A 13,766-nucleotide genomic window follows, 5' to 3' on the forward strand; every position below is an offset into this window, starting at 1 on the left:
GAGTCAATTGGAGGTGTACCTGTGGATGTATTTCAAGGCCTACCTTCAAACTCAGTGCCTCTTTGCGTGACATCATGGGAAAATCCAAAGAAATCAGCCAAAACCAAAGCCCCAAAAAATTGTACACCTCCACAAGTCTGGTTCATCCTTGGGAGCAATTTCCAAAGATCGTACTTTTTGGAGAAATGTCCTCTGGTCTGATGAAACAAAAATAGAACTGTTTGGCCACAATGACCATCGTTATGTTTGGAGGGGGGGGCTTTCAAGCTGAAGAACACCATCCCAACCGTGAAGCACGGGGGTGGCAGCATCATGTTGTGGGGGTGCTTTGCTGCAGGAGGGACTAGTGCACTTCACAATAGAGATGGCATCATGAGGTAGGAAAATGATGTGGATATATTGAAGAAACATCTAAAGACATCAATCAGGAAGTTAACGTTTGGTAGCAAATGGGTCTTCGAAGTGGACAATGACCCCAAGCATACTACCAAAGTTGTGGCAAAATGTCTTAAAGACAGCAAAGTCAAGGTATTGGAGTGGCCATCACAAAGCACTAACCTCAATCCTATAGAACATTTGTGGGCAGAACTGAAAAAGTGTGTGCTAACAAGGAGGCCTACAAACCTGACTCAGTTACACCAGCTCTGTCAGGAGGAATGGGCCAAAATTCACCCAACTTATTGTGGGAAGCTTGTGGAAGGCGACCTGAAACGTTTGACCCAAGTTAAACAATTTAAAGGCAATGCTATCAAATATTAATTGAGTGTATGTAAACCTCTGACCCACTGGGAAGTGATGAAAGAAATAAAAGCTGAAATAAACCATTCTCTCTGCTATTATTCTGACATTTCACATTCTTAAAGTAAAGTGGTGATCCTAACTGACCTAAAACAGGGAATTTTTAAATGTCAGGAAATGTAAAAAAAAAATGGAGTTTAAATGTTTTTGGCTAAGGTGTATGTAAACTTCCGACTTCAACTGTACGTGTCTTGTGCTCACATATTAGACAGGTCAACTATAAATAGTCTGCGGAATGTACGCAGAGTAAATATTATTTTGTGTATGTTTTGTTTTAACTGCTTAGTAATGAGGCAGACATACATATTTTTGTTGAAGCTATTTATTTTGAAATCATATAAAGTTTGAGAATTCCATAGAATAGAAATGTTCTTGGTTGGAGAAACTCCAAAGGTATGACCTCCATCCTCCATGCATTTTATCAAACATGGGCCTCCTGTCAATCCACTCCAGGGGGAACAATCAAGGTCTACTGTTAAGGAATGCAGCTGGGAGCATGTAGCATTCCTGTAGTATACGACCTCTGTGTTTGTATCTGTGTGTGGTGTGTGTCTAAAGGGTAGGGGTGGTACGGGGTTGTGCACTGGAGGGAATACTTCCTTACATCCCAGCAGGCAGAGATATTATCCTTGTTGAACCCCTCTCCCTTCAACACTCCCTGTCACTCAAAAGGCAGCAGCCAGCCCAAAGAATCATACTGACAGTGAAGCCCCTGGGAGCCTACAGTACATTTCACTCCTCACTCCCTCATAGACTAGGTGTGAAAGCCTGTATGCACTCTTTTCAGAGGTGTTTTGACCTACATACAAACACATATTTTGGCCTGCTGGTATGCAGCTAGATACCTAGGATTTGTAGTGAGGTCAGAGACTCTGTGCTAAAGCAGATGCATTCATCCAATTATCTGGTTTACAGACCATGACTAATTAATTATGCCTCTGAATGGGAGCTAGAAGACTAAACAGGTTTGACTCATATGCACCCCATTAGCTACAAGGAGATGAGCAATAGAGAGCACACCAAATGTCAGCAAGCCCCTCAGTGGGAGAGATGACTACCTCATCTCCTGAACTGACAGCATGAATGGGAAAAAGTCACAATAACCTTTTTCCTCTGAATCACAGCGCCGCTCTTAATTACATTCTTAAGGTGTGAGATGGTTAGAGAAATATAATTCAAAATAAATTGTGATGGTAAAGATTAGCGCTGTGCTAATGAGATCAGTCCGTGTGAAACGTCAGATTGAGTACATCAGTTTTCAAAAGGCTGCATTATACTTTAAAAAAAAAGGTTTTCAAACAAACTGACACCGGAGCCAAACAGCCTAGCAGCGTTAACTAATACCAGCCCAGTGTGTGAGTGTAGAGGCCTCTCTCAGAGAGAGCTCTGCTCCAGCAGGGACTGACTGGGGTGTGGGAGCAAGAGGCCACTCTGCTTTTGGGGCTGATTGCCAAATGCCCTCCTCCACCCCCACCACCTCCTCCTTCCCAAAACCAAGTCAGCCCCCTGCCATTCCAGCCCCCTCCAACAGTGTCTGTGCTCCTCGTTCCCTTGGGCCTGAAGCTCCAATCACAGATGCAGGCTGCTCTTTGGCTGCCTTCCTCTCCCTCTCCCCCAGCCTCAAGCGCTCTCGCATGCCCTCTCTTGCTCCCTCTCTCGTTCCCTCCCTCTCTGCCTGCGTGGTGCGCACGGCTCCATTGTGGAGGCTGGTTCTTGTACTCCAAGCGGTCCCAGCAGCTGCTTTCTCTCTTCTCACTCCTCAGGATTGGGGCTGCAGCGTCTCTGGAACTCCTGGCCGTACTCATGGATCCATTTGTTAGCCACTGGAACAGGGCATGGACAACAGATAGTATGTGTTAGTAGTTTATGTCACAGAGTAGTCAAACAAACATAAAATATCATATACAGGTGTGTACAAAAGAGTTGTTAAATATTCACTGACATTAAAATCACCAAAAAGTGTAGACACACATTTTTATATAGATCCCTTGTATGGAGCCATCAATTTTTTAACTATATATATATATATATATATATACAGTGCCTTGCGAAAGTATTCAGCCCCCTTGAACTTTGCGACCTTTTGCCACATTGCACGCCCAATTTTTCAGTTTTTGATTTGTTAAAAAAGTTTGAAATATCCAATAAATGTCGTTCCACTTCATGATTGTGTCCCACTTGTTGTTGATTCTTCACAAAAAAATACAGTTTTATATCTTTATGTTTGAAGCCTGAAATGTGGAAAAAGGTCGCAAAGTTCAAGGGGGCCGAATACTTTCGCAAGGCACTGTATATGGGGCTTTGAGTAGAGTGTTGGAGGCTATTTTGTAAATTATATCGTCGAAGTCAAGGATTGGTAAGATAGTCCTTTTTATGAGGGTATGTCTGGCAGCATGAGTGAAGGAGGCTTTGTTGCAAAATAGGAAGCCGATTTTAGATTTAACTTTGAATTGGAGATGCTTAATGTGAGTCTGGAAGTAGAGTTTACTGTCTAGACAGACACCTAGGTATTTATAGTTATAGTCCACATATTCTAAGTCAGAACCGTCCAGAGTGGTGATGCAAGCCGTAGCGGGCAGGTGCGGGCAGCGAACGGTTGAAGAGCATACATTTAGTTTTACTAGCATTTAAGAGCAGTTGGAGGCCACGGAAAGAGTGTTATATGTCGTTGAAGCTCGTTTGGAGGTTTGTTAACACAGTGTCCAAAGAAGGGCCAGATGTATACAGAATGGTGTCGTCTACGTAGAGGTGGATCAAAGAATCACCTGCAGGAAGAGCGACATCATTGATATATTCAGAGAAAAGAGTCGGCCCGAGAATTGAACCCTGTGGCACCCCCATAGAGGTCCGGACAACAGGCCCTCCGATTTGACACACTGAACTCTATCTGAGAAGTAGTTCGTGAACCAGACAAGGCAGTCAATAATGGGAAATGGGGCCTTATTTCCTTGTTATAATCTTAGTTCAAATACATGAACACACAGTAAAATAAAAAATAAAAAGTATATACTTTCTCCTTTAAGTGTCTCTCAGAAGCAGCCACTCACATTAATTACTGATACCCCTCTGTGTTTCCTTTAGCCTAGTCACTGACTGTGGGATCCAAGATGGAGTTAAATGATGTGGAATGGAGGCCCACATGTTTAGCATCCCAGAGCAGTGCTCAGTGCCTGACCTCTTCTCTATATTGTCCCCAACTCTATCTGTATAATGCAGTGCAGATGTGGCCCCAGGCTCCAGCTGTGACTTCAGTATGACAGGCAGGGGCTACTGGAATAGACGTAGGGTCCTTAGCATTCCACATCTGACACTGCTCACTGTACCTGTGTGTTTTTCTATAGGAACTATGTGGCGTTCCCGGTTGTCTCATTAAAGCCTCTTACCCCATTTGTCCCCAACAAGCACAGGGCAGCCAGCATGCAGAGTGTCCCCATCTCCTTGGCCGTTCCTATGGAGGTTCCACCAGAATAGGGCAGCATTCTGGAACACAAGAGACATTGGAAATGTGTCACTAAAAACATTGGAACAAAACATTTCAAATCGTGCCTGGATTTTATGGGCCACTATCGTGCCTGGAATGTGTATGGTCTCCTCCTCTACTTGACAATCCTAAGCCATTGTACCTCAATGAAAATCAAATGTTGTATATATGTATGTTAAAATCCCACGTGCATAGCTGTGCTCCAAGTACAACATATTTGATATTGATATGAGGGAAAGGGTGCCCAGTGAGAGAGATTTTTTCTAACACTTGAGGAAAGGAAGTGAAACCTCAATAAAATCCAGGTTGATAGGTTAAAACCTGGTGAGGTCCTGTGTCTTTTCAACAGCAGCTCATTTATTAAACCAAACACTACACTGTGGATGCATCCCAAATGGCATCAGATCCCCAATATTATGTACAGGGCCCTGGTCAAAAGTAGTACACTATAAAGAGAATTGGGTGCCATTTGGGACACTGCCTATGGCTCCTCCTTACTCATCAGGCCTTCTGTCATAAGAACAGTCCTACTCAAAACATATTAAGAAATGATGTGACCTTTCTGAGGAAAGAATCTCTTATTATTCTTGATGGCATTTTAACACCTGCACAGAGTGAATGTTTAGGAGGGTATGTGTTCTGGCTTGAAGCAATTTTGATGGATAAACAAGAAGGTAAAGCCCATGTCCAAAATAGAATCCTATTACCTATAGAGTGCACTACTTTTGACAAACACTGGTAACAAGTAGTGCACTCTGTAGGGAATAGGGTGCCATTTGGGACATAGCACACGTTTAGCCAGTAGCTGATGTGAGCAGTGCATTTACCTCCACAACAGGAACGCTAAAGTTAGCGTGGATGAAGGCTGTGGACCCACCTGCATCCACAGAGCTGAGCTGTGGAGGATGACAACATTCTCACTGAGTTGTGTCTAGTCTAGCCACTGTGCACACGTCAAAAAAAAGCCATCCATGCCGGAATAAGGAGTGTGGAGTTTGTCCAAATCTCACAAGCAGGCATTCTTTTTCATACCACCTTAACTTGAAGTTTGACATCTCATTGCATTTTCAATAAGAAAATACTGAATTCTAATTCTGATTGAAGCGATATAGCGTACAGTATCTCCAAAGATGCCTTTACTGTATATCCACAAATGAGACAAGCATGCACATAACAGGATAACAAGATAAAACACTTACGTATATCATGAAGGTTGCCACTCGATTCCCAGTGTTGAGCCTAAAAAGGGGGCTTGATGCTGACTGGTTACATGTAGGAAATAGTACACATAAATATATCATGTCCTTACCATGGCAACATCTCAAACGGCAACCTATTCCCCTATACAGAGCACTACTTTCAACCAGAGAACTATGAGCCCTGGTCAAAAGTAGTATACTAGGGCAGTGGTTCCCAAACAGTGGGGGGCGGGGGAGAGGGGGGGCGGGGAGCGCGGGTCCCCCTCCCCAAAATAAGTTGTAATACTAGAATGCAAAAGGTGCAATTTCGAAATTGGGTAGTTTTCCTCTTGTCATGTCAGTTATTGCAGACCATAGAGAGCTATTTATATCCTGTCAGAAATGTCCAGATCAACTAGCCCATGTCAGCTAACGTTTTGTAGCTAGATTTTTTAGTCCATAGATTTTGGATTAATGTTCGAGTCACTCAAATATCAAACGAATACACATTAGACATGGCAAAATCTACAGAATTGCCAGAAAATGTCCTTTAAAACGGCAACATTTTCTCTACAGCCATGACAAGATGTGTATAATTACAGGAAATAAGCTTTAAACCTGCAAAATGTTCTCTCCGCCAGCAAGAGGGGTGTGAGCAGTTTGTGCAATGAACAGGGCTTGTGCCCATAGAAATAGACGTGGCATGCACAGACCATCACTCAACACTAACACACAAAATGAGGGTTCACTATTGCATTAAGTGTTTATTGATTTAGTAATAAGTGTTTAGTAAACACTCACAGTTGCATGGTCAAAATGAGGTTCATAGTGTCCTCCAATCCCATAGTTCACCACTTGGAGGTACTCTGCATATGGAGGCTGCACATTGAGACTTGTGAGCAAGGTGATTCTCTGGTCCAGCCTGCCAATGATAGGGTGGGCTGTGTCCTTTAGCCATGCACTGAAAAACAAAACACACACTCTCATAATACAGATCCTGTCACTGTCTTGGTTTGAGCTCGACCTGATGTTATGTACACTCTGTCTTCTGACAGGTGGCGTCATTCCTACTTGATGTGCAGTCCTCAACCGATCAATGCAGATTGACTCGTCGCTCTACCTGATGTAAAACAATAATGTGATACTGTAGGTTCCAGAGGTGTTCAGCTACGTTCCATTCAACAGTTAAAGTTTATCCCACAGTTAACTATCATACATTACATGTTATAACTAATAAGCCTGAAAATCACATGTGCACCATAAAATTAGCCCAAGCATGTTATAGTGTCATACGGTATATTCACTGGTTGCTGTGAGGGTGCATTGTTCTGCTGGTGCTTTTATTACTGCTTCCAGTGTTATGAAAAGGAGCTGTAAACTATACATTGAATAGTGACATGTTTCTGATAGTACCTCTTGCTGATGCGATACTCTGCAGTAGCCTGTTCCTCTCCAGATGCCACCACAGATCTCCTTAACTTATGGCACAAAAAGAGAGAAGACTTTCAATACTCAATCATTTTATACAGCAGTAACTTTTTAGGATCAAATTGCAGGGCTCTGTCTGACAAGAGAAACATGAATGATGTGAGGATAGAGAAGAGAACATCTGAAAGAGCACAGTAAATAACATACAAAAATGAACGTCAAAACTCAACAACCGCAGTAATTTTCCAATGAAGCTGTGTCTGACGGAAATATTTGACTACCATTTCTATCTACACCCTCTCTAAATACTTTGAACTAGACAGCTAATAGTAAACCCTTGGAGCCAAGCATGAACACCTGAATACCAATGCTCAGGCAATGATGTATGTGTCTATGTGCTCAGGGCAAGGAGTACTGCATGTGCTCCAGGCTACAAATGACTAATACTCCAGTGCGAGTCCCAAATGGCACCCTATTCCCTATATAGTGTGCTACTTTTGTAGTGCACTATATAGGGAATAGGGTGCCATTTGAGACACATGCCAGGCCTGGTTTTAATCAACCCACCAGAGCGCCATGAAATGTTGACATAATGAGTTGATGGATTTTAATTTGAAGAAGGGTGGAAAACCTGTTGAACAATGCCAAAACATCCCAAAATCTAGGAGATCATTTGGGTTACAGCATCTCGCCAGAAAAACTAAGTCAGTCAATGGACGCTGGTTGGAGGAGTTGTAGGAGGACGCTTTCATTGTAATGGCTGAAATTGAATAAATGGAGCGAAGTCAAACTTGGTTTCCATATGTTTGTGTTTGATACCGTTCCATTAATTCCATTCCAGTCATTAAAATGAGCCCATCAGTACAACGCAGACATTCTTCTTCCAAACCAGCTTGGACATATTTTAGCGGGCTAAATCTATGATGTTTAAATGCCCATTTACTCTGTTCCATCTGACTGCGCAATCCACTGTCTCATCCGCCCAGGCAGGGAAGTTATAAACTTGATTTCCACTACAAAAATAATCTAGACATTATCTCACATTTCTTTTAGACTAATATTTAGTTTTCAACAGCGGAGATTTGTATAAACCTCACTGTCATTGTTTCAATATTCAAATTCGATCTCCAACTGTCCCACAGTAATGTAATGAACGTGTAGGGGTCGGGAGTCAAGACGAGAGAGAGAAGCAGGCAGCTTTCTCAGCCAGTCGAAATCATGAATCAGCTAGCATCGTTTTTATAGATGTATACAAAGAAGAAGCAATTGAAAAAGGTCAAACGAAACGAAGTGCAACTAGTTTACAGTGTTTCCAGCTTCAGTTTGAAGTTATTGTATTAGCTGTGTTGTTGGCTAGCTCCTCTGAACAACAGTGTCCTAACGAGAGAGCACATTGTCTATGCCAGGCGAAATCATGGCTCATTAGCTCATTGTTATGGATGTATCCACATAAATGTCACTAGAAAACAGCTTAAACAAATGCAGCTACTGTTGTTATTCTGTATGGCAATTGAACAGTTAGAACGAACAACTGGGTCGCGTCCATAGATACAGAACAAAAAGAACTCACGAAAGGGTCGCGTCTCTAGCAACCCTAGATTTGTGTCAGGACTATATCTTGCGGAAAGATGAAATAGTACGAATAAATTCATCAAAATTATGTTTTTTAATGAAAATATGTCAATCATTATTTGAATATGCTGGTAACCCGTTGTATAAAAGTGATTATACATTCAAAGCCGGTGTTTGTTGGATATATTGGCACGGTTTGCCGGCCCTCGGCTTGTTCTCGGGCTTAACACCCGTGCCAATATATCCAATAAACATCGGCTTCTCAGGCATTATCACTTATTTGTTAATATTTGTTAATATTGTAAATATTGCAACCAGGTCACAGAACAGAGACTGAGCCTTTCTAAAGCCCTTGATAGATTAAGTATTTGAGATCACAAACATGCAAGAATAGAAATGACAATACTATCATACCTATCAATCCTATCATACCTATCAATCCTATCATACCTATCAATCCTATCATACCTATCAATCCTATCATACCTATCAATCCTATCATACCTATCATACCTATCAATCCTATCATACCTATCAATCCTATCATACCTATCAATCCTATCATACCTATCAATCCTATCATACCTATCAATCCTATCATACCTATCAATCCTATCATACCTATCAATCCTATCATACCTATCAATCCTATCATACCTATCAATCCTATCATACCTATCAATCCTATCATACCTATCAATCCTATCATACCTGCCATTGTAATCTAAGCTGTAACTATTACTCGGGTGAAAAACTAGCACCTCAGTGGCAGTCTAAGCAGCCAGACCACAGGGGGAAAAAAGAAGATTGGAAATTTCCTAAAATAACCGTTATCCCAGCAGAGCTAAAACAAACAGTGTTCTGTGTGTAGAGTCACTCTCCTGCTCAATCTTTACTGGAGTCATAAAATAGGCCGTTGACATGTAACGCAAAAACGAATCATGACACAGAAGGGTCTCACATAACTGTCAAATTAACTATCAAATTATAGTACTTTTGTTTTTAGGTCTGTGCCGGTCCAGTTTTGTTTTGGTCGGTTTGTTTTTATTTATGTTATGTTATTTACAAGACACTCATCATTTTGAATGGACTTGGAAAGTGAATGTGGTAATCAGAATCAATGTCATGACAATGGAATCTGGGGCCATATGCATCGGAGTTGGATGGCTGATTTAGGATCCATTTAGCCTTTAAGATCATAATGAATAAGACTGGACAGGGAGGACTGAATCCTAGATCAGCACTTCTTATCTGAGATGCTTGATACATACTGCCCTGATAGGCCTTTTCTGAGTAAAAGGGGTGACACCATGGCAGTAGATAGACACTCACCCCTGTCTGGGCGAGGTCCTTGATGCGCTCTGCCTCTGAGCCAGTGATGAAGCTGTGGTAGAGGACCACATATGGCTGCAGGCTCAGCACCTCACGTCTGATTGGCTGCAGTAGTAGCTCAGGACTGTCATTGTTGAAATAGTCACAAAACAGCCGGGGGTTTTCATAACGCATTGGCTGTGAGGAGAGAAGGGCATCTGAAGTCATTACTGGATCCGAAACATGGAAAGAAAGCAGCAGTATTTTCTTTTCATCCTCAGAACTTTAAAAACGATTTTCTTTCTCTGTGAGCTCCAGAATGTAGTCTCAGTTTTCCACATATGGTGTCTCATATGGTGTCGTACATTTAAAAGGACAGCATGATTTCAGTTCTGTTTGGAGCATTTCTAAAAGCAAATGTATCACTCAATTACTTCTGCATATAGCCGGCTGGGTGGAGGAGATTACAATATCATAGATGAGTATACCGGAGTGCCCTGTGTCCGACACAGTCTCTCGTAGGTGTTCCTTGTCCGTAGATAGGTGGTGTTAGGCCTCTTCAACCCAGTGTCAGCGCTCAGTAATGGTGGATTGTCAACAAGTAGTCGCTCATACTTCCCTACATTCTTCAAAACTCTCCTGTTCATGGGATCTTCAGGAAGGGAATCATGTTAATACCATCAATATGATACCATGAGTTTGGAGAAACAAATCACAGCGTCCAGTTGGTAAAATAGAAACAAGCGAGCAGTACAGATGTTTTCCTGGTCAATGTATGTCGTTTTATTAAAAGGAGGCCTGAATTGTAAGGTCCAGGTCCATGTCTGCATCATTCACAGTAAGTATACAGTACTTCAGGGTTCAGCTACCGTATGGGGAAATAGGCTGATATACAAAGCAGATGGTGACCATGATATATGTAGTCAGAATGTTATTTTCATTGGACAGGATAAAGAAAAAGGAAGTGGGCCGGATTAAACCCCATGCTCGCAACGTAACATACTATGTGAGATCCAGAGGCAGCCGTTTAGACCGCTGGACCACCCCAGGCCACACTAAAGTGAGATGTTTTAACTAGACAGGCTTACCATGGTTCAACAACTCCTGAGAGAGACTCAGTGCATAGGAGATGTTTCCTGTCTGAAGCAAAACAAAAAAGTTACATTTGGTCAACAAAATGCTGAAAGAATCACATCTCTCTACAAATACTATTTTCCACCAGTTGGTCTATTTTTTAAAGAATCACATTCAAAATCAGAATGACTTGTATTTCTATGTGCAAAATAGACACACCTTGAAGTGAGAGAAGGCCAGGTGATCCAGAGCATCTTCCAGAGTTCCCTCATTCTCTGGACTCCATCCCCCCCCCGCCCCTCGGAACAGACGCACTGACTCCTCCAGCCACTGCACTGAGTGGTAGTAATCCTCCAGCTCATAGGCAACCTACCATACAACAACAGGATGTTAGCATTAGAAAACAACAGAAAGATTTTATAATGACAAATTGAGACACATTATTTTCCTGAACAGTCATACAACATACTCAAAATATATGTTGGAAGGAAAGAGTGAACACCTTTTTAGCATTGTAAATATCATTCTCTCACATCTAGAGCTGAAGAGAAGAGAGAGCGACGTAAAGTAAATGTAGTACTATGATTGTTAATGATGACTGAGGCTTTGTACGGGCCCTGGAAACGTGAGAAACCCTTAGATAACCCTGCTGGTTTTAACAACTAGGTTTTAGCCACCACAAAAGTGCAGTTGAAGAACTATTACTGCATGCAACATGCCAAACGGAGCATCTGTTTACACATGGTCACAGTCAGATAATCCTGGTGTTAGCACAAGTGAAGGCAAAGGCCCTTACTCCACATTCTTAGACTTCCCTAAACAGATATGATGTATTTTCCATACTGTCTCTCCCACACAGTGCACCGTGTGCACTGCCACTGTACATAAACAGTAGGATCCATTGAGTGACTCATCATGAGGAAGACTTCGTCCGCCTTCCAAATGTCTCCCTATTCCCTTTATTGTGCACTACTTTTGTCCAGGACCCAAAAGACACTGTACATTACACACAACACATACATTGCACATTACCCTTATCATACACACTTCTCATAAAGCCACATACTGTAAGTAATACATATTGTACATTCCCTTAGTCAGTGGCGTACTATTGACGTTCAGGTATGATGGACATGGGAATGAAAGAGTGCTTATGCCTGTTCAGCTTACGTGTGGGATTTGTGTAACCATTGGCTGGAGGGAGCTTTCATCATTGTTAGATCCATACGAGACAGTGTGCAAGAGGAGAAGGGTGGAGAATCAGGTGCAGCCAATGATTAAATGGGTGAGTTATTGGTGGCTTACCTTCCCAACCAGGAAGCAGTCATCCCCAGAAAGAGGGACAGATATTGTGGGACTGTAGATGTCAATGGGGTTGCCGTTAGTGATCCTCTGGAAGTGACCTCTCACAAGTCCCCCCACTTGAAGGGCATACACATCCTGCAGTCTCATCAACCCTTTGGCCGCCCCCTGAAGGTCCTCCAGTTTTGGCAAGCTTCCCTCCTCCTCTACCTCCTCGTAACCGGACCTGAAGACTGAAACACAACACGGGGGAGTGAGTGGGGGTGGGGTGACGACAGAACACAAAAAGCGGGGATGGACCTTTGTCAAACTTATGTCCCAGGTTATGTCAGTTGTAAGGACCAGATTTGTTTTTAAAGAGAGTCATTAAGGGAAACAACCTTGGGTGTTCTCTTGTGCTTCATCACTGTAGATCAGATTAATCCACTCGGACTGCAAGCGCTTGATAAGAGTAAACGCCACCAAGGGGTTTGCCATAGCAGCTGATGGTCCATTGTACACCTCACTGTGCAATTCTGACACCTTTGCATAAAACCTGCAGAAAGAGTCTATAAGTGCTAAAGCTTTAGAGAGAATATCACCCTAAGGTGATACCATGTTAGATGGACAGAGGGGAGACAACCATGCAATGATGTATGCATGAGGTTTTCATCAATGGCATATGTTCTGCTGCAAGGAATACAAAGGCCTAAGTATGATGATAATAGTAGCCTATCATGAAATTATATGGAACAAAATACAATAAAGGACACACAGCCCAAACATATAGCTTACTAATTCTTAGACACAATTATTTAGCTTTATTTGTTCTCTTTCTTTCTAAAACAACACCCTCTAAACCTTAAAAATTAAGCCTACAACATAAACGAGTGATGAACTATCAAGCACACGTGCATCATGACAACGTTCCCTGTCTGTTACTCACCTTTTGATGTCTTCAAGTCTCTCAGATTCGTGAACAATATAAGTTTCTAAATGATCAATAAGTTGTCTTTCAACAATGATGGCTTGTTTGACGTTCAATAATGACGTATACATCTCACCAAAAGATAATGGAATCAAAATCATATTGATTATAACACAGACTGAGTAAATGGATTTGAAATAATATTGCATTTTGCGCGCGTATGATGCCCTCGATGACGTTTAAAAAGTTGCCTATGCTTGCGATAGATTTTTTGTCAACTCTAATCTCTATCAATGGGTCTTGCTTTAAATCTATTAAATGCAGCGCAGTTTCTTGTTTGAAACCACTGAAACCTGCCCTACGGGAAAGCTTAGCTCGGTCCTGCCGTTCTGTGTGAATCTCCGCAATGTTCTTTCTCAACAATGCGTGCTGCTCACACCTGAGAGATCAGCTTTCACCACTTCACATCATCTGTCATCAAGAAGAATGGTTCAACAATAACAATCTCATATATGAATTTGCATGATTAATGAACAATCGTATTACATGAGGTATTTTAGGATTTGGATTTGCTCAAAATGTATTGCAACAGTTTCCCTTTGGAATTGTCATGCGTAAATGTGCCCAGTCCCTGCATTCTACTCAACATATATTAGTCAAATTAAATTATTTTATAACAACTCTGACTATCAAATAATCTAACCCTTACTGCATT

At 41.9% G+C, this 13,766-nt stretch overlaps 1 protein-coding gene across 1 annotated transcript; it reads right to left on the reverse strand.

The window, feature by feature from the left end:
- Window positions 1-1,141: 1,141 nt before the first annotated feature.
- LOC109909290 (prolyl 4-hydroxylase subunit alpha-3-like) lies at window positions 1,142-12,720 on the reverse strand. Its single transcript, XM_020508375.2, has 12 exons — window positions 12,525-12,720; window positions 12,148-12,377; window positions 11,062-11,211; window positions 10,857-10,908; window positions 10,257-10,420; window positions 9,790-9,966; window positions 6,871-6,935; window positions 6,259-6,418; window positions 5,479-5,541; window positions 5,107-5,175; window positions 4,182-4,278; window positions 1,142-2,621 (listed from the first exon to the last, which is right to left on the reverse strand). The coding sequence occupies exons 1-12, from the start codon at window positions 12,619-12,621 to the stop codon at window positions 2,551-2,553; spliced, it is 1,395 nt and encodes a 464-aa protein (XP_020363964.1). The 5' UTR covers window positions 12,622-12,720; the 3' UTR covers window positions 1,142-2,550.
- Window positions 12,721-13,766: the final 1,046 nt, after the last annotated feature.

This window comes from Oncorhynchus kisutch, linkage group LG18 (genome assembly GCF_002021735.2).
Source record: "Oncorhynchus kisutch isolate 150728-3 linkage group LG18, Okis_V2, whole genome shotgun sequence".
In the NCBI taxonomy this organism is placed as follows: Eukaryota; Metazoa; Chordata; class Actinopteri; order Salmoniformes; family Salmonidae; genus Oncorhynchus; species Oncorhynchus kisutch.

Bases quoted from the DNA above. Each gene is read 5' to 3' on its own strand.
- LOC109909290 (XM_020508375.2), bottom strand. From the start codon at position 12,621: ATGGCAAACCCCTTGGTGGCGTTTACTCTTATCAAGCGCTTGCAGTCC. The intron at 12,378-12,524 runs GTTGTTTCCCTT...GTTGTGTTTCAG, and splicing joins AGCACAAGAGAACACCCAAG to TCTTCAGGTCCGGTTACGAG. The intron at 10,909-11,061 runs GTGTGTCTATTT...GTTTTGCTTCAG, and splicing joins TGGCCTTCTCTCACTTCAAG to ACAGGAAACATCTCCTATGC.